General features: G+C 36.8%; 1 protein-coding gene across 3 annotated transcripts in view; it reads left to right on the top strand.

The window, feature by feature from the left end:
* LOC133665481 (thymocyte selection-associated high mobility group box protein TOX-like) overlaps positions 1-22,500 on the top strand; it is a 75,074-nt gene that overhangs the window by 28,663 nt on the left and 23,911 nt on the right. For 2 of the 3 annotated variants that reach the window (XM_062070789.1, XM_062070788.1), the window contains exons 2-4: positions 4,012-4,077; positions 6,150-6,239; positions 20,374-20,649. In XM_062070789.1, coding sequence (XP_061926773.1) covers positions 4,012-4,077; positions 6,150-6,239; positions 20,374-20,649 — 432 coding nt within the window. Of the gene's footprint in view, positions 1-1,583; positions 1,643-4,011; positions 4,078-6,149; positions 6,240-20,373; positions 20,650-22,500 lie in introns of all 3 variants that reach the window. The other variant, XM_062070790.1, reaches the window with a different exon arrangement.

The raw sequence follows: 22,500 nt of genomic DNA, 5'->3' as shown, positions 1-22,500 counted from the left end.
ATGTCAGTACTCTGGTGTACTGAGATACTCTCTGATAGTCTCTCAACTTAACAGTGTAGAAATACATGTCAGCACTCTGGTGTACTGAGATACTCTCTGATAGTCTCTCAACTTAACAGTGTAGAAATACATGTCAGTACTCTGGTGTACTGAGATACTCTCTGATAGTCTCTCAACTTAACAGTGTAGAAATACATGTCAGCACTCTGGTGTACTGAGATACTCTCTGATAGTCTCTCAACTTAACAGTGTAGAAATACATGTCAGTACTCTGGTGTACTGAGATACTCTCTGATAGTCTCTCAACTTAACAGTGTAGAAATACATATCAGTACTCTGGTGTACTGAGATACTCTCTGATAGTCTCGCAACTTAACAGTGTAGAAATACATGTCAGCACTCTGGTGTACTGAGATACTCTCTGATAGTCTCTCAACTTAACAGTGCAGAAATACATGTCAGCACTCTGGTGTACTGAGATACTCTCTGATAGTCTCTCAACTTAACAGTGTAGAAATACATGTCAGCACTCTGGTGTACTGAGATACTCTCTGATAGTCTCGCAACTTAACAGTGCAGAAATACATGTCAGCACTCTGGTGTACTGAGATACTCTCTGATAGTCTCTCAACTTAACAGTGTAGAAATACATGTCAGCACTCTGGTGTACTGAGATACTCTCTGATAGTCTCGCAACTTAACAGTGTAGAAATACATGTCAGCACTCTGGTGTACTGAGATACTCTCTGATAGTCTCGCAACTTAACAGTGCAGAAATACATGTCAGCACTCTGGTGTACTGAGATACTCTCTGATAGTCTCGCAACTTAACAGTGCAGAAATACATGTCAGTACTCTGGTGTACTGAGATACTCTCTGATAGTCTCGCAACTTAACAGTGCAGAAATACATGTCAGTACTCTGGTGTACTGAGATACTCTCTGATAGTCTCTCAACTTAACAGTGTAGAAATACATGTCAGCACTCTGGTGTACTGAGATACTCTCTGATAGTCTCGCAACTTAACAGTGTAGAAATACATGTCAGCACTCTGGTGTACTGAGATACTCTCTGATAGTCTCGCAACTTAACAGTGTAGAAATACATGTCAGCACTCTGGTGTACTGAGATACTCTCTGATAGTCTCGCAACTTAACAGTGTAGAAATACATGTCAGCACTCTGGTGTACTGAGATACTCTCTGATAGTCTCGCAACTTAACAGTGTAGAAATACATGTCAGCACTCTGGTGTACTGAGATACTCTCTGATAGTCTCGCAACTTAACAGTGCAGAAATACGTGTCAGTACTCTGGTGTACTGAGATACTCTCTGATAGTCTCGCAACTTAACAGTGCAGTGGAGAGTTGAGGGCATTACATGTTTTGTTTTCATTTGCAGTCAAAAACATTCAATTATATTTGCTGGTATTAACAATCCTTGCAGATAAATTGTCTAATTTAAAACATAAAGCTGTCGTGAAGATGAAAAAATCACTTGCTCCCAAAGTTATTGTTGTTCACTTTATTTCCACTTAAGTGCATTTGGACTCAATCTTTAAAAAAACATTCTCCCACCTAACAGGTTTGTAAGCCCACACCTCATTTGCATAACACCTAGCAGCTGGCACTTGGAGGGGGAAGGTACACCTGTCTGTCCACCTGTCTGTCCAATTGTCTGACCACCTGTCTGTCCAACTGTCTACCTGTCTGTCTGCCTACCTGTGTTTGCATGAATTGGCCTTCTCCTTGCGCAATCACCACAACAACAATAACTTGCTGCAGTGGAAATAAAACTTGGGACTTTGTGTAATAAAACAAAATAATTGGGCTCTGTACAGAGAATATAAGACGTTTAGGATCATTATTGAAAGGTTTCCCTTTTGTATTAAAGCTGTCAAAGTTAACATGCGATTAATCCCACAACACTACCACATGAATCATGCATAAACATCAATTAATATACAACATTTATATCCAAATGACCTAAAATTAGGTCAATCATTAACAGACATTAATGTAATTCTAACCATGACATAAGCATTTGTTTCAATTTATTGGCAACTTTTTTAAAACTTCAGTAGCAAGCAAACTGTGATTAATCCCACATAATCAGAATTCTAAAGGGATTAATCTGGTTTAAACAGTATTACTTTTATTTAGTGTTAATCAGGATTAATCACATGTATAGTAAACCTCTAATTAATCGTGATTAATTGCAAATATACTGTAAATTCTGGAGAATAAGCTGCTGCTTTTTTCCTACACTTTGAACCCCGTGGCTTAAAAAAACGTGCGGCTAATTCATGGATTTTTCTCTGCTGACGGCCATAACACAAATAGTTTAAAAAGAAAAAAACAAGCAATTGTGTGTTATTGTTTGTGTTATAGTGCCATCTTTTGGACGAGTGTCCTTTCATTTAATGCTTTCAACCGGAAGTAGAAGTACCGTTCCGTCTCCTAATCGTTCATAGCGTTTCTACTCGTATGGAATTTTCATTCATCAACGTTTGTACGTTTTACAATATAACTACAACAATTCATACTTACTACTTATTGTGAAACCTCTCTACTATTTTTGCTTGTCATCTTGTTGTTGCTTTTATTGTGAAACCTCTCTACTATTTTTGCTTGTCATCTTGTTGTTGCTTTTATTGTGAAACCTCTCTACTATTTTTGCATGTCATCTTGTTGTTGCTTTTATTGTGAAACCTCTCTACTATTTTTGCTTGTCATCTTGTTGTTGCTTTTATTGTGAAACCTCTCTACTATTTCTGGTTGTCATCTTATTGTTGCTTTTATTGTGAAACCTCTCTGCTATTTCTGGTTGTCATCCCGTTGTTGCTTTTATTGTGAAACCTCTCTACTATTTTTGCTTGTCATCTTGTTGTTGCTTTTATTGTGAAACCTCTCTACTATTTTTGCTTGTCATCTTGTTGTTGCTTTTATTGTGAAACCGCTCTACTATTTCTGGTTGTCATCTTATTGTTGCTTTTATTGTGAAACTGCTCTACTATTTCTGGTTTTCATCTCATTGTTGCTTTTATTGTGAAACCTCTCTGCTATTTCTGCTTGTCATCCTGTTGTTGCTTTTATTGTGAAACCTCTCTACTATTTCTGGTTGTCATCCTGTTGTTGCTTTTATTGTGAAACCTCTCTACTATTTCTGCTTGTCATCTTGTTGCTTTTATTGTGAAACTTATCTACTATTTCTGCTTGTCACCTCATTGTTGCTTTTATTGTGAAACCTCTCTACTATTTCTGGTTGTCATCCTGTTGTTGCTTTTATTGTGAAACCTCTCTACTATTTCTGCTTGTCATCTTGTTGCTTTTATTGTGAAACCTCTCTACTATTTCTGCTTGTCATCTTGTTGCTTTTATTGTGAAACCTCTCTACTATTTCTGCTTGTCATCTTGTTGTTGCTTTTATTGTGAAACCTCTCTACTATTTCTGCTTGTCATCTTGTTGCTTTTATTGTGAAACCTCTCTACTATTTCTGCTTGTCATCTTGTTGTTGCTTTTATTGTGAAACCTCTACTATTTCTGCTTGTCATCTTGTTGTTGCTTTTATTGTGAAATCTCTCTGCTATTTCTGGTTGTCATCTCATTGTTGCTTTTATTGTGAAACCTCTTTACAATTTCTGTTTGTCATCTTGTTGTTGCTTTTATTGTGAAACCTCTCTACTTTTTCTGGTTGTCATCTAGTTGTTGCTTTTATTGTGAAACAGCTCTATTTCTGCTTGCCATCTTGTTGTTGCTTTTATTGTGAAACCTCTACTATTTCTGGTTGTTGCTTTTATTGTGAAACCTCTCTACTATTTCTGGTTGTTGCTTTTATTGTGAAACCTCTCTACTATTTCAGGTTGTCATCTCGTTGTTGCTTTTATTGTGAAACCTCTCTACTATTTCTGGTTGTTGCTTTTATTGTGAAACATCTGTACTATTTCTGGTTGTTGCTTTTATTGTGAAAGCTGTCTACTACTGTGTGTAAAAGTGTGTGTGTTGTCTGCAGCTGGAAGGTGAGGGCATGTTCCTGAGCATGCAGGAAGTGGGCGTGGACTATGTTTCCAGCAACCAGGTGAGCGTGGTTGTCTTTCTTCACATTGGTAAGAGTCAACAACTCTTTACTGGGAGACTCATTAGGTCATGTACCTGTATCACAATATTAGTCTTTTATGAAAGTTGATATCTATAATTAGAGATTTCTTTATGACTTATTGAAAATAGGAACTAGGAGAAATAAATGTAAAATGTGAACATTTCTATTTGAAATGTAACTTTGTAACTAGTAACATAAGGTACACTAACTAGTAACATCACTTACACTAACTAGTAACATCAGGTACACTAACTAGTAAACACTAACATCTGGTACACTAACTAGTAAAAACTAACATCACTTACACTAACTAGTAACATCAGGTACACTAACTAGTAACATCACTTACACTAACTAGTAACCTCAGGTACACTAACTAGTAACATCACTTACACCAACTAGTAACATCAGGTACACTAACTAGTAACATCACTTACACTAACTAGTAACATCAGGTACACTAACTAGTAAACACTAACATCAGGTACACTAACTAGTAAATACTAACATCACTTACACTAACTAGTAACATCAGGTACACTAACTAGTAACATCACTTACACTAACTAGTAACATCAGGTACACTAACTAGTAAACACTAACATCAGGTACACTAACTAGTAAATACTAACATAACTTACACTAACTAGTAACATCAGGTACACTAACTAGTAAACACTAACACCACTTACACTAACTAGTAACATCAGGTACACTAACTAGTAACATCACTTACACTAACTAGTAACATCAGGTACACTAACTAGTAAATACTAACATCACTTACACTAACTAGTAACATCAGGTACACTAACTAGTAACATCACTTACACTAACTAGTAACCTCAGGTACACTAACTAGTAACATCACTTACACTGACTAGTAACCTTAGGTACACTAACTAGTAACATCACTTACACAAACTAGTAACCTCAGGTACACAAACTAGTAACATCACTTACACTAACTAGTAACATCAGGTACACTAACTAGTAACCTCAGGTACACTAACTAGTAACATCAGGTACACTAACTAGTAACATCACTTACACTAACTAGTGACATCAGGTACACTAACTAGTAACATCACTTACACTAACTAGTAACATCAGGTACACTAACTAGTAACCTCAGGTACAATAACTACTAACATCACTTACACTGACTAGTAACCTCAGGTACACTAACTAGTAACATCACTTACACTAACTAGTGACATCAGGTACACTAACTAGTAACATCACTTACACTAACAAGTAACATCAGGTACACTAACTAGTAACATCACTTACACTAACAAGTAACATAACTTACACTAACAAGTAACATAACGTACACTAACTAGTAACATAACTTACACTAACTAGTAACATCACTTACACTAACTAGTAACATCACTTACACTAACTAGTAACCTCAGGTACACTAACTAGTAACATCACTTACACTAACTAGTAACATCAGGTACACTAACTAGTAACATCAGGTACACTAACTAGTAACCTCGGGTACACTAACTAGTAACATCACTTACACTAACTAGTAACCTCAGGTACACTAACTAGTAACATCACTTACACTAACTAGTAACATCAGGTACACTAACTAGTAACCTCAGGTACACTAACTAGTAATATCACTTACACTAACTAGTAACATCAGGTACACTAACTAGTAACATCAGGTACACTAACTAGTAACATCACTTACACTGACTAGTAACCTCAGGTACACTAACTAGTAACATCACTTACACTGACTAGTAACCTCAGGTACACTAACTAGTAACATCACTTACACTAACTAGTAACATCAGGTACACTAACTAGTAACATCACTTACACTAACTAGTAACATCAGGTACACTAACTAGTAACATCACTTACACTAACTAGTAACATCAGGTACACTAACTAGTGACATCACTTACACTAACTAGTAACATCAGGTACACTAACTAGTAACCTCTCTCTGCTTGGCTTTGTCCTCACTTTCCTTTTTGCTGTTGTTGACCTTTGAACTTCTTGGGCCCACCCTAACCTTCCCACAGTTCCGTGTGCCGCAGCCTCTCAGCAAGGCCACGCCCCCTAACCCCGCCCCCCAGCACTGGAGGAGGGACGACACGCAGCGTCTAGCCTGGGTGATCACACACACACACACACACACACACACACACACACACACACACACACACACACACACACACACACACACACACACACACACACACACACACACACACACACACACACACACTGTTTACAACTTGCAGATATGAAATGATGAAGCATTATTGTTGGTATTGTGCATCATTTTCATTTTCATAACATTTTACGCACACAATGTGCACACAATTGGTGATCACTCCAGCAGCACTGAGAGCAGACTCAGCCTAACTACCTCTTGGTAATGTTGCAATTTTCAACACCAACAAAGCAATTGACTCAAAAAAAACAACAAAAAAAGTCTCTACAGTATAAAGTAAGGTTTTGCTTTTCTAAAATATGTCCTATCTGCTAATATATATTAGCTTTGCTAATGACATGCTACTGATTAGCATTAGCGATTTTACATGGCGATTCCAACACCTCCAAATGTGTTAATGTACAGTACAACTAAGATGCACGTTACAATCAAACATACAGTATTAACACTTTGTAGGGCACAACAACAACACAGCATAATGTAGTTACAACTGTCATTGCAACTTCATGTCATACTTGTAAATAATGCAATAAACTAAATATTTTGTTATAAAAAACAAAGGATATTTATTACAAAAAGTACCCAAAATGAATATGATTGCTATCAGCGCCCTGGTACTGGTACTGGGAATTGGAACTGTATGGGATCAAATGTGAACGGTACCGGTCCCCAGTGTGAACGGTACCGGTCCCTAGTGTGAACGGTACCGGTCCCTAGTGTGAACGGTACCGGTCCCTAGTGTGAACGGTACCGATCCCTAGTGTGAACGGCACCGGTCCCTAGTGTCTCTGCTTTTCTTCATGATTCACTTGCAAGCATAATCTCACATATAAACCGCAGCTTATACTTTGTGAAATGACTTATTTACACAGAAATATTCTGTGTAAATAACTACCGTAATTTCCGGACTATAAGCCGCTACTTTTCCCCCTCGTTCTGGTCCCTGCGGCTTATACAAGGGTGCGGCTTATTTGCGGCCTGTTCTTCTCCGACACCGACGAAGAGGATTTTAGTACGCAGGAGGAAGACGATGACACAATGATTAAAGACTGACTTTTCATATACCGGTAGTAGGCTGCTTATTTTGATAACGTACAGGCGAGCACTTTGTATTACTTTGCAGCGTTGTATTATTTGTACTCTGCACGAATGCTGTTCGCCATGTCAAAGATGTGAAAGTTTGATTGAATGATTGAAAGATTTATTGTTAATAAATGGGACGCTTTGCGTTCCCAAACAGTCATCTCTGTCCCCTCCGTGGTAGCAGGAACCCCTATATACTACGCTAATTACACTATATACTACGCTAATTACACTATATACTACGCTAATTACACTATATACTACGCTAATTACACTATATACTACGCTAATTACACTATATACTACGCTAATTACACTATATACTACGCTAATTACACTATATACTACGCTAATTACACTATATGCTACGCTAATTACACTATATGCTAAGCTAATTACACTATATACTACGCTAATTACACTATATACTACGCTAATTACACTATATGCTACGCTAATTACACTATATACTACGCTAATTACACTATATGCTACGCTAATTACACTATATACTACGCTAATTACACTATATACTACGCTAATTACACTATATACTACGCTAATTACACTATATGCTACGCTAATTACACTATATGCTAAGCTAATTACACTATATGCTACGCTAATTACACTATATACTACGCTAATTACACTATATGCTACGCTAATTACACTATATGCTACGCTAATTACACTATATGCTACGCTAATTACACTATATACTACGCTAATTACACATCAAAACCCTGCGGCTTATAGTCGGGTGCGGCTTATATATGGAGCAATCTGTATTTTCCCCTAAATTTAGCTGGTGCGGCTTATAGTCCGGTGCGGCTTATAGTCAGGTGCAGCTTATAGTCCGGAAATTACGGTAATTGTTTCCCAAAAAAAAACACATTTGAATTTCAGGCTGTTTTTGTGCGACTAAAAGCACGACGCTTTTATTTTGATGGTGCGATGAGTGCAAATGAAGCATGTGTGAATGTTTGTGGGGGAAATGAAGACGAGCGTGGAGGTGTGGGAAGTGGCCTCATTTGTGGGTAAAAGGACTTGATCCTGACTACATTAGTCCTCCTACAAGAAGGACTTGATCCTGACTACATTAGTCCTCCTACAAGAAGGACTTGATCCTGACTACATTAGTCCTCCTACAAAAAGGACTTGATCCTGACTACATTAGTCTTCCTGCAAGAAGGACTTGATCCTGACTACATTAGTCCTCCTGCAAGAAGGACTTGATCCTGACTACATTAGTCCTCCTACAAGAAGGACTTGATCCTGACTACATTAGTCCTCCTACAAGAAGGACTTGATCCTGACTACATTAGTCTTCCTGCAAGAAGGACTTGATCGTGACTACATTAGTCTTCCTGCAAGAAGGACTGATCCTGACTACATTAGTCCTCCTGCAAGAAGGACTTGATCCTGACTACATTAGTCCTCCTGTAAGAAGGACTTGATCCTGACTACATTAGTCTTCCTGCAAGAAGGACTTGATCCTGACTACATTAGTCCTCCTGCAAGAAGGACTTGATCCTGACTACATTAGTCTTCCTGCAAGAAGGACTTGATCCTGACTACATTAGTCCTCCTGCAAGAAGGACTTGATCGTGACTACATTAGTCCTCCTGCAAGAAAGACTTGATCGTGACTACATTAGTCCTCCTGCAAGAAGGACTTGATCGTGACTACATTAGTCCTCCTGCAAGAAGGACTTGATCGTGACTACATTAGTCCTCCTGCAAGAAGGACTTGATCGTGACTACATTAGTCCTCCTGCAAGAAGGACTTGATCGTGACTACATTAGTCCTCCTGCAAGAAGGACTTGATCGTGACTACATTAGTCCTCCTGCAAGAAGGACTTGATCGTGACTACATTAGTCCTCCTGCAAGAAGGACTTGATCCTGACTACATTAGTCCTCCTGCAAGAAGGACTTGATCGTGACTACATTAGTCCTCCTGCAAGAAGGACTTGATCGTGACTACATTAGTCCTCCTGCAAGAAGGACTTGATCGTGACTACATTAGTCTTCCTGCAAGAAGGACTTGATCCTGACTACATTAGTCCTCCTGCAAGAAGGACTTGATCCTGACTACATTAGTCTTCCTGCAAGAAGGACTTGATCGTGACTACATTAGTCCTCCTGCAAGAAGGACTTGATCGTGACTACATTAGTCCTCCTGCAAGAAGGACTTGATCGTGACTACATTAGTCCTCCTGCAAGAAGGACTTGATCCTGACTACATTAGTCTTCCTGCAAGAAGGACTTGATCCTGACTACATTAGTCCTCCTGCAAGAAGGACTTGATCGTGACTACATTAGTCCTCCTGCAAGAAGGACTTGATCGTGACTACATTAGTCCTCCTGCAAGAAGGACTTGATCGTGACTACATTAGTCCTCCTGCAAGAAGGCCTTAGTGCCGCCATGAAGGAGACAAGGGCCAGTCATTTATTCCCAGCATGAAGAGGAGATTGAAGAAATAGGACAACAAGTCTTCAACTGGCAACTGTTTAACTGCATCTTGGCCACAAAGCTGGATTGGTTGGACCAGGACCTACAACGTATCACAAGTGATACAACAGTGACCTGCGTAATTAGTGTTTTCCCCTAAGAAGTATGAGATGCATTACACGTAGCATCCACAGGAGGGCAGTGAGTGACGTGACAGAATGATCCCACCACATTGTGACAAAGAAGAAACCAGAGTCAGCTGAGAAATGTGAATCATTTGACTGACACTTCAGTATCAACATTGTTGATGCAAGGTGACATTACTCATAATATACTCTTTTTAAAATGTCATGTAACTCCAAATGACTCAATTGGCATTTTATTGCATTACAATTACTGATGTTTCAAATATTATGTTTATAGAGGGAAAATATACCATTTACTGTATTATTTTGCAGTGTGTTGCAATAATAAATGATGGCTTTCTGATTCTATTTGATATTTCTTTATTTGACAAATAACTCCCGTTAGGAGGAGCTGCACTTATTTGGAATAAGTGAGAAAACATCACGTCTTCTTTTTGTAGGATTTGAAAGTCAATGAAGTCAAACAGCATTGTCCTACTGACATAGGAGCTAGCTTATCTCTTGGCGTACAGCTACTAGCCGAGCATTGTCGTACTTGGCGTACAGCTACTAGCCGAGCACGCCCGTGTGTGACTCTTCTTAGGTTCATATATGGAAGTGCATTTCAAAAATGAATACAATTTGTTCATAAGGACCAATAAAAAGCTCCAGTTTCAAAAGATCTGAATGAATGAGTAGTTGATGCTTCAAAGGCCTCTAGATAGTTTGACCTGTACTGGCCCTCAGTTGTCATTGTTTTTCTTCTTTTGCAACACCAGAATGACTCATTAAGTTGAAGGATGCGGACACGTTTGTTACTGGATACTTTTTAATGTGCTTCTTCTTTATGTAACTATAATTACTATGTAGGTGTAAAGGTAGACGTGTGCAGAAATACAACTGAGGAAGGAAAATAATTCCAATGAAGGAACGTCAATTAGCGACAAAACTTCTGGAGCTTCTGTTTCTTCATGCTGTCAACTATCTGTCGAGCTGTGGTACACCAAAGAACTGTATTTTAATGTTGTCATTATGATGGTACTTAATGAATACTTAGGTCTACTACACTACTGTATTTTAATGTTGTCATTATGGTGGTACTTGATGAATACTTAGGTCTACTACACTACTGTATTTTAATGTTGTCATTATGGTGGTACTTAATGAATACTTAGGTCTACTACACTACTGTATTTAATGTTGTCATTATGGTGGTACTTAATGAATACTTAGGTCTACTACACTACTGTATTTAATGTTGTCATTATGGTGGTACTTAATGAATACTTAGGTCTACTACACTACTGTATTTAATGTAGTCATTATGGTGGTACTTAATGAATACTTAGGTCTACTACACTACTGTATTTAATGTTGTCATGATGGTGGTACTTAATGAATACTTAGGTGTACTACACTACTGTATTTAATGTTGTCATGATGGTGGTACTTAATGAATACTTAGGTCTACTACACTACTGTATTTAATGTTGTCATTATGGTGGTACTTAATGAATACTTAGGTCTACTACACTACTGTATTTAATGTTGTCATTATGGTGGTACTTAATGAATACTTAGGTCTACTACACTACTGTATTTAATGTTGTCATTATGGTGGTACTTAATGAATACTTAGGTCTACTACACTACTGTATTTAATGTTGTCATTATGGTGGTACTTAATGAATACTTAGGTCTACTACACTACTGTATTTAATGTTGTCATTATGGTGGTACTTAATGAATACTTAGGTCTACTACACTACTGTATTTAATGTTGTCATTATGGTGGTACTTAATGAATACTTAGGTCTACTACACTACTGTATTTAATGTTGCCATTATGGTGGTACTTAATGAATACTTAGGTCTACTACACTACTGTATTTAATGTTGTCATTATGGTGGTACTTAATGAATACTTAGGTCTACTACACTACTGTATTTAATGTTGCCATTATGGTGGTACTTAATGAATACTTAGGTCTACTACACTACTGTATTTAATGTTGTCATTATGGTGGTACTTAATGAATACTTAGGTCTACTACACTACTGTATTTAATGTTGTCATTATGGTGGTACTTAATGAATACTTAGGTCTACTACACTACTGTATTTAATGTTGTCATGATGGTGGTACTTAATGAATACTTAGGTGTACTACACTACTGTATTTAATGATGTCATTATGGTGGTACTTAATGAATACTTAGGTCTACTACACTACTGTATTTTAATGTTGTCATTATGGTGGTACTTAATGAATACTTAGGTCTACTACACTACTGTATTTAATGTTGTCATTATGGTGGTACTTGATGAATACTTAGGTCTACTACACTACTGTATTTTAATGTTGTCATTATGGTGGTACTTAATGAATACTTAGGTCTACTACACTACTGTATTTAATGTTGTCATTATGGTGGTACTTAATGAATACTTAGGTCTACTACACTACTGTATTTAATGTTGTCATTATGGTGGTACTTAATGAATACTTAGGTCTACTACACTACTGTATTTAATGTAGTCATTATGGTGGTACTTAATGAATACTTAGGTCTACTACACTACTGTATTTAATGTTGTCATGATGGTGGTACTTAATGAATACTTAGGTGTACTACACTACTGTATTTAATGTTGTCATGATGGTGGTACTTAATGAATACTTAGGTCTACTACACTACTGTATTTAATGTTGTCATTATGGTGGTACTTAATGAATACTTAGGTCTACTACACTACTGTATTTAATGTTGTCATTATGGTGGTACTTAATGAATACTTAGGTCTACTACACTACTGTATTTAATGTTGTCATTATGGTGGTACTTAATGAATACTTAGGTCTACTACACTACTGTATTTAATGTTGTCATTATGGTGGTACTTAATGAATACTTAGGTCTACTACACTACTGTATTTAATGTTGTCATTATGGTGGTACTTAATGAATACTTAGGTCTACTACACTACTGTATTTAATGTTGTCATTATGGTGGTACTTAATGAATACTTAGGTCTACTACACTACTGTATTTAATGTTGCCATTATGGTGGTACTTAATGAATACTTAGGTCTACTACACTACTGTATTTAATGTTGTCATTATGGTGGTACTTAATGAATACTTAGGTCTACTACACTACTGTATTTAATGTTGCCATTATGGTGGTACTTAATGAATACTTAGGTCTACTACACTACTGTATTTAATGTTGTCATTATGGTGGTACTTAATGAATACTTAGGTCTACTACACTACTGTATTTAATGTTGTCATTATGGTGGTACTTAATGAATACTTAGGTCTACTACACTACTGTATTTAATGTTGTCATTAGGGTGGTACTTAATGAATACTTAGGTCTACTACACTACTGTATTTAATGTTGTCATTATGGTGGTACTTAATGAATACTTAGGTCTACTACACTACTGTATTTAATGTTGTCATTATGGTGGTACTTAATGAATACTTAGGTGTACTACACTACTGTATTTAATGTTGTCATGATGGTGGTACTTAATGAATACTTAGGTCTACTACACTACTGTATTTAATGTTGTCATTATGGTGGTACTTAATGAATACTTAGGTCTACTACACTACTGTATTTAATGTTGTCATGATGGTGGTACTTAATGAATACTTAGGTCTACTACACTACTGTATTTAATGTTGTCATTATGGTGGTACTTAATGAATACTTAGGTCTACTACACTACTGTATTTAATGTAGTCATTATGGTGGTACTTAATGAATACTTAGGTCTACTACACTACTGTATTTAATGTTGTCATGATGGTGGTACTTAATGAATACTTAGGTGTACTACACTACTGTATTTAATGTTGTCATTATGGTGGTACTTAATGAATACTTAGTACTACTACACTACTGTATTTAATGTTGTCATGATGGTGGTACTTAATGAATACTTAGGTGTACTACACTACTGTATTTAATGTTGTCATGATGGTGGTACTTAATGAATACTTAGGTCTACTACACTACTGTATTTAATGATGTCATTATGGTGGTACTTAATGAATACTTAGGTGTACTACACTACTGTATTTAATGTTGTCATTATGGTGGTACTTAATGAATACTTAGGTCTACTACACTACTGTATTTAATGTTGTCATTATGGTGGTACTTAATGAATACTTAGGTCTACTACACTACTGTATTTAATGTTGTCATTATGGTGGTACTTAATGAATACTTAGGTGTACTACACTACTGTATTTAATGTTGTCATTATGGTGGTACTTAATGAATACTTAGGTCTACTACACTACTGTATTTTAATGTTGTCATTATGGTGGTACTTAATGAATACTTAGGTCTACTACACTACTGTATTTAATGTTGTCATTATGGTGGTACTTAATGAATACTTAGGTCTACTACACTACTGTATTTAATGTTGTCATTATGGTGGTACTTAATGAATACTTAGGTCTACTACACTACTGTATTTAATGTTGTCATTATGGTGGTACTTAATGAATACTTAGGTCTACTACACTACTGTATTTAATGTAGTCATTATGGTGGTACTTAATGAATACTTAGGTCTACTACACTACTGTATTTAATGTTGTCATGATGGTGGTACTTAATGAATACTTAGGTGTACTACACTACTGTATTTAATGATGTCATTATGGTGGTACTTAATGAATACTTAGGTGTACTACACTACTGTATTTAATGTTGTCATTATGGTGGTACTTAATGAATACTTAGGTCTACTACACTACTGTATTTAATGTTGTCATTATGGTGGTACTTAATGAATACTTAGGTCTACTACACTACTGTATTTAATGTTGTCATTATGGTGGTACTTAATGAATACTTAGGTGTACTACACTACTGTATTTAATGTTGTCATTATGGTGGTACTTAATGAATACTTAGGTCTACTACACTACTGTATTTAATGTTGTCATGATGGTGGTACTTTATGAATACTTAGGTCTACTACACTACTGTATTTAATGTTGTCATTATGGTGGTACTTAATGAATACTTAGGTCTACTACACTACTGTATTTAATGTTGTCATTAGGGTGGTACTTAATGAATACTTAGGTCTACTACACTACTGTATTTAATGTTGTCATTATGGTGGTACTTAATGAATACTTAGGTCTACTACACTACTGTATTTAATGTTGTCATTATGGTGGTACTTAATGAATACTTAGGTGTACTACACTACTGTATTTAATGTTGTCATGATGGTGGTACTTAATGAATACTTAGGTCTACTACACTACTGTATTTAATGTTGTCATTATGGTGGTACTTAATGAATACTTAGGTCTACTACACTACTGTATTTAATGTTGTCATGATGGTGGTACTTAATGAATACTTAGGTGTACTACACTACTGTATTTAATGTTGTCATCATGGTGGTACTTAATGAATACTTAGGTCTACTACACTACTGTATTTAATGTTGTCATTATGGTGGTACTTAATGAATACTTAGGTCTACTACACTACTGTATTTAATGTTGTCATTATGGTGGTACTTAATGAATACTTAGGTCTACTACACTACTGTATTTAATGTTGTCATTATGGTGGTACTTAATGAATACTTAGGTCTACTACACTACTGTATTTAATGTTGTCATTATGGTGGTACTTAATGAATACTTAGGTCTACTACACTACTGTATTTAATGTTGTCATTATGGTGGTACTTAATGAATACTTAGGTCTACTACACTACTGTATTTAATGTTGTCATTATGGTGGTACTTAATGAATACTTAGGTCTACTACACTACTGTATTTAATGTTGCCATTATGGTGGTACTTAATGAATACTTAGGTCTACTACACTACTGTATTTAATGTTGTCATTATGGTGGTACTTAATGAATACTTAGGTCTACTACACTACTGTATTTAATGTTGTCATTATGGTGGTACTTAATGAATACTTAGGTCTACTACACTACTGTATTTAATGTTGCCATTATGGTGGTACTTAATGAATACTTAGGTCTACTACACTACTGTATTTAATGTTGTCATTATGGTGGTACTTAATGAATACTTAGGTCTACTACACTACTGTATTTAATGTTGCCATTATGGTGGTACTTAATGAATACTTAGGTCTACTACACTACTGTATTTAATGTTGTCATTATGGTGGTACTTAATGAATACTTAGGTCTACTACACTACTGTATTTAATGTTGTCATTATGGTGGTACTTAATGAATACTTAGGTCTACTACACTACTGTATTTAATGTTGTCATTATGGTGGTACTTAATGAATACTTAGGTGTACTACACTACTGTATTTAATGTTGTCATTATGGTGGTACTTAATGAATACTTAGGTCTACTACACTACTGTATTTAATGTTGTCATGATGGTGGTACTTTATGAATACTTAGGTCTACTACACTACTGTATTTAATGTTGTCATTATGGTGGTACTTAATGAATACTTAGGTCTACTACACTACTGTATTTAATGTTGTCATTAGGGTGGTACTTAATGAATACTTAGGTCTACTACACTACTGTATTTAATGTTGTCATTATGGTGGTACTTAATGAATACTTAGGTCTACTACACTACTGTATTTAATGTTGTCATTATGGTGGTACTTAATGAATACTTAGGTGTACTACACTACTGTATTTAATGTTGTCATGATGGTGGTACTTAATGAATACTTAGGTCTACTACACTACTGTATTTAATGTTGTCATTATGGTGGTACTTAATGAATACTTAGGTCTACTACACTACTGTATTTAATGTTGTCATGATGGTGGTACTTAATGAATACTTAGGTGTACTACACTACTGTATTTAATGTTGTCATCATGGTGGTACTTAATGAATACTTAGGTCTACTACACTACTGTATTTAATGTTGTCATTATGGTGGTACTTAATGAATACTTAGGTCTACTACACTACTGTATTTAATGTTGTCATTATGGTGGTACTTAATGAATACTTAGGTCTACTACACTACTGTATTTAATGTTGTCATTATGGTGGTACTTAATGAATACTTAGGTCTACTACACTACTGTATTTAATGTTGTCATTATGGTGGTACTTAATGAATACTTAGGTCTACTACACTACTGTATTTAATGTTGTCATTATGGTGGTACTTAATGAATACTTAGGTCTACTACACTACTGTATTTAATGTTGTCATTATGGTGGTACTTAATGAATACTTAGGTCTACTACACTACTGTATTTAATGTTGCCATTATGGTGGTACTTAATGAATACTTAGGTCTACTACACTACTGTATTTAATGTTGTCATTATGGTGGTACTTAATGAATACTTAGGTCTACTACACTACTGTATTTAATGTTGCCATTATGGTGGTACTTAATGAATACTTAGGTCTACTACACTACTGTATTTAATGTTGTCATTATGGTGGTACTTAATGAATACTTAGGTCTACTACACTACTGTATTTAATGTTGTCATTATGGTGGTACTTAATGAATACTTAGGTCTACTACACTACTGTATTTAATGTTGTCATTAGGGTGGTACTTAATGAATACTTAGGTCTACTACACTACTGTATTTAATGTTGTCATTATGGTGGTACTTAATGAATACTTAGGTCTACTACACTACTGTATTTAATGTTGTCATTATGGTGGTACTTAATGAATACTTAGGTGTACTACACTACTGTATTTAATGTTGTCATGATGGTGGTACTTAATGAATACTTAGGTCTACTACACTACTGTATTTAATGTTGTCATTATGGTGGTACTTAATGAATACTTAGGTCTACTACACTACTGTATTTAATGTTGTCATTATGGTGTTACTTAATGAATACTTAGGTCTACTACACTACTGTATTTAATGTTGTCATTATGGTGGTACTTAATGAATACTTAGGTCTACTACACTACTGTATTTAATGTTGTCATTATGGTGGTACTTAATGAATACTTAGGTCTACTACACTACTGTATTTAATGTTGTCATGATGGTGGTACTTAATGAATACTTAGGTCTACTACACTACTGTATTTAATGTTGTCATGATGGTGGTACTTAATGAATACTTAGGTCTACTACACTACTGTATTTAATGTTGTCATTATGGTGGTACTTAATGAATACTTAGGTCTACTACACTACTGTATTTAATGTTGTCATTATGGTGGTACTTAATGAATACTTAGGTCTACTACACTACTGTATTTAATGTTGTCATTATGGTGGTACTTAATGAATACTTAGGTCTACTACACTACTGTATTTAATGTTGTCATTATGGTGGTACTTAATGAATACTTAGGTCTACTACACTACTGTATTTAATGTTGTCATTATGGTGGTACTTAATGAATACTTAGGTCTACTACACTACTGTATTTAATGTTGCCATTATGGTGGTACTTAATGAATACTTAGGTCTACTACACTACTGTATTTAATGTTGTCATTATGGTGGTACTTAATGAATACTTAGGTCTACTACACTACTGTATTTAATGTTGCCATTATGGTGGTACTTAATGAATACTTAGGTCTACTACACTACTGTATTTAATGTTGTCATTATGGTGGTACTTAATGAATACTTAGGTCTACTACACTACTGTATTTAATGTTGTCATTATGGTGGTACTTAATGAATACTTAGGTCTACTACACTACTGTATTTAATGTTGTCATTAGGGTGGTACTTAATGAATACTTAGGTCTACTACACTACTGTATTTAATGTTGTCATTATGGTGGTACTTAATGAATACTTAGGTCTACTACACTACTGTATTTAATGTTGTCATTATGGTGGTACTTAATGAATACTTAGGTGTACTACACTACTGTATTTAATGTTGTCATGATGGTGGTACTTAATGAATACTTAGGTCTACTACACTACTGTATTTAATGTTGTCATTATGGTGGTACTTAATGAATACTTAGGTCTACTACACTACTGTATTTAATGTTGTCATGATGGTGGTACTTAATGAATACTTAGGTCTACTACACTACTGTATTTAATGTTGTCATTATGGTGGTACTTAATGAATACTTAGGTCTACTACACTACTGTATTTAATGTTGTCATGATGGTGGTACTTAATGAATACTTAGGTCTACTACACTACTGTATTTAATGTAGTCATTATGGTGGTACTTAATGAATACTTAGGTCTACTACACTACTGTATTTAATGTTGTCATGATGGTGGTACTTAATGAATACTTAGGTGTACTACACTACTGTATTTAATGATGTCATTATGGTGGTACTTAATGAATACTTAGGTGTACTACACTACTGTATTTAATGTTGTCATTATGGTGGTACTTAATGAATACTTAGGTCTACTACACTACTGTATTTAATGTTGTCATTATGGTGGTACTTAATGAATACTTAGGTCTACTACACTACTGTATTTAATGTTGTCATTATGGTGGTACTTAATGAATACTTAGGTGTACTACACTACTGTATTTAATGTTGTCATTATGGTGGTACTTAATGAATACTTAGGTCTACTACACTACTGTATTTTAATGTTGTCATTATGGTGGTACTTAATGAATACTTAGGTCTACTACACTACTGTATTTAATGTAGTCATTATGGTGGTACTTAATGAATACTTAGGTCTACTACACTACTGTATTTAATGTTGTCATGATGGTGGTACTTAATGAATACTTAGGTGTACTACACTACTGTATTTAATGATGTCATTATGGTGGTACTTAATGAATACTTAGGTGTACTACACTACTGTATTTAATGTTGTCATTATGGTGGTACTTAATGAATACTTAGGTCTACTACACTACTGTATTTAATGTTGTCATTATGGTGGTACTTAATGAATACTTAGGTCTACTACACTACTGTATTTAATGTTGTCATTATGGTGGTACTTAATGAATACTTAGGTGTACTACACTACTGTATTTAATGTTGTCATTATGGTGGTACTTAATGAATACTTAGGTCTACTACACTACTGTATTTAATGTTGTCATGATGGTGGTACTTTATGAATACTTAGGTGTACTACACTACTGTATTTAATGTTGTCATTATGGTGGTACTTAATGAATACTTAGGTCTACTACACTACTGTATTTTAATGTTGTCATTATGGTGGTACTTAATGAATACTTAGGTCTACTACACTACTGTATTTAATGTTGTCATTATGGTGGTACTTGATGAATACTTAGGTCTACTACACTACTGTATTTAATGTTGTCATCATGGTGGTACTTAATGAATACTTAGGTGTACTACACTACTGTATGCTAATAAAGAGTATGTCTTGTGTCCATGGTCTGGTCTTCAGTCCTACCAAATGGGTGACGAGGACTACAACTTTGCACCCATCACTCCCCCTCACCTGCCGGACCACATGCTGCCCCCTCACCTGCCCCAGGACTCCCCCACTGGACCCTATGGCTCTCTGGACGGGCCGGCCCACTCGGCCCCCCACCATCCCTACCAGCTGCAGGGCATGAATGTCCCCAGAATGCCCCGCAGTCAGGATGGCGCCACCATGCTCAACCAAGATGGCGGCACCTTCAGCCCCGACGGTGCGGCCATGACCAGCACTCTGTCGGTGGTAAGTGGACTTCAATCATAATAATCATAATAATAATAATAATAATAAGATGTTGCAAAATGTGAAGATCCACTCCTGAGTGAAATGTAAATGCTATAAAACACTGGTCTTTAAGGGTAGATGTTGGTGTGGTTGTAGTCAGAGGGGTAGATGTTGGTGTGGTTGTAGTCAGAGGGGTAGATGTTGGTGTGGTTGTAGTCAGAGGGGTAGATGTTGGTGTGGTTGTAGTCAGAGGGGTAGATGTTGGTGTGGTTGTAGTCAGAGGGGTAGATGTTGGTGTGGTTGTAGTCAGAGGGGTAGATGTTGGTGTGGTTGTAGTCAGAGGGGTAGATGTTGGTGTGGTTGTAGTCAGGGGGTAGATGTTGGTGTGGTTGTAGTCAGGGGGGTTGATGTTGGTGTGGTTGTAGTCAGAGGGGTAGATGTTGGTGTGGTTGTAGTCAGAGGGGTAGATGTTGGTGTGGTTGTAGTCAGGGGGGTTGATGTTGGTGTGGTTGTAGTCAGAGGGGTAGATGTTGGTGTGGTTGTAGTCAGGGGGGTTGATGTTGGTGTGGTTGTAGTCAGAGGGGTAGATGTTGGTGTGGTTGTAGTCAGAGGGGTAGATGTTGGTGTGGTTGTAGTCAGAGGGGTAGATGTTGGTGTGGTTGTAGTCAGAGGGGTTGATGTTGGTGTGGTTGTAGTCAGAGGGGTAGATGTTGGTGTGGTTGTAGTCAGAGGGGTAGATGTTGGTGTGGTTGTAGTCAGAGGGGTAGATGTTGGTGTGGTTGTAGTCAGAGGGGTTGATGTTGGTGTGGTTGTAGTCAGAGGGGTTGATGTTGGTGTGGTTGTAGTCAGAGGGGTTGATGTTGGTGTGGTTGTAGTCAGAGGGGTTGATGTTGGTGTGGTTGTAGTCAGAGGGGTTGATGTTGGTGTGGTTGTAGTCAGAGGGGTAGATGTTGGTGTGGTTGTAGTCAGAGGGGTTGATGTTGGTGTGGTTGTAGTCAGAGGGGTTGATGTTGGTGTGGTTGTAGTCAGAGGGGTAGATGTTGGTGTGGTTGTAGTCAGAGGGGTTGATGTTGGTGTGGTTGTAGTCAGAGGGGTTGATGTTGGTGTGGTTGTAGTCAGAGGGGTAGATGTTGGTGTGGTTGTAGTCAGAGGGGTAGATGTTGGTGTGGTTGTAGTCAGAGGGGTTGATGTTGGTGTGGTTGTAGTCAGAGGGGTTGATGTTGGTGTGGTTGTAGTCAGAGGGGTTGATGTTGGTGTGGTTGTAGTCAGAGGGGTAGATGTTGGTGTGGTTGTAGTCAGAGGGGTTGATGTTGGTGTGGTTGTAGTCAGAGGGGTTGATGTTGGTGTGGTTGTAGTCAGAGGGGTTGATGTTGGTGTGGTTGTAGTCAGAGGGGTTGATGTTGGTGTGGTTGTAGTCAGAGGGGTTGATGTTGGTGTGGTTGTAGTCAGAGGGGTTGATGTTGGTGTGGTTGTAGTCAGAGGGGTTGATGTTGGTGTGGTTGTAGTCAGAGGGGTTGATGTTGGTGTGGTTGTAGTCAGAGGGGTTGATGTTGGTGTGGTTGTAGTCAGAGGGGTTGATGTTGGTGTGGTTGTAGTCAGAGGGGTTGATGTTGGTGTGGTTGTAGTCAGAGGGGTTGATGTTGGTGTGGTTGTAGTCAGAGGGGTTGATGTTGGTGTGGTTGTAGTCAGAGGGGTTGATGTTGGTGTGGTTGTAGTCAGAGGGGTTGATGTTGGTGTGGTTGTAGTCAGAGGGGTTGATGTTGGTGTGGTTGTAGTCAGAGGGGTAGATGTTGGTGTGGTTGTAGTCAGAGGGGTTGATGTTGGTGTGGTTGTAGTCAGAGGGGTAGATGTTGGTGTGGTTGTAGTCAG

This window comes from Entelurus aequoreus, linkage group LG14, assembly GCF_033978785.1.
Source record: "Entelurus aequoreus isolate RoL-2023_Sb linkage group LG14, RoL_Eaeq_v1.1, whole genome shotgun sequence".
Lineage (NCBI taxonomy): Eukaryota > Metazoa > Chordata > Actinopteri > Syngnathiformes > Syngnathidae > Entelurus > Entelurus aequoreus.
The sequence above is the reverse complement of the archived record's forward strand: the minus strand, read 5'-3'. Positions and strand labels throughout refer to the sequence as shown.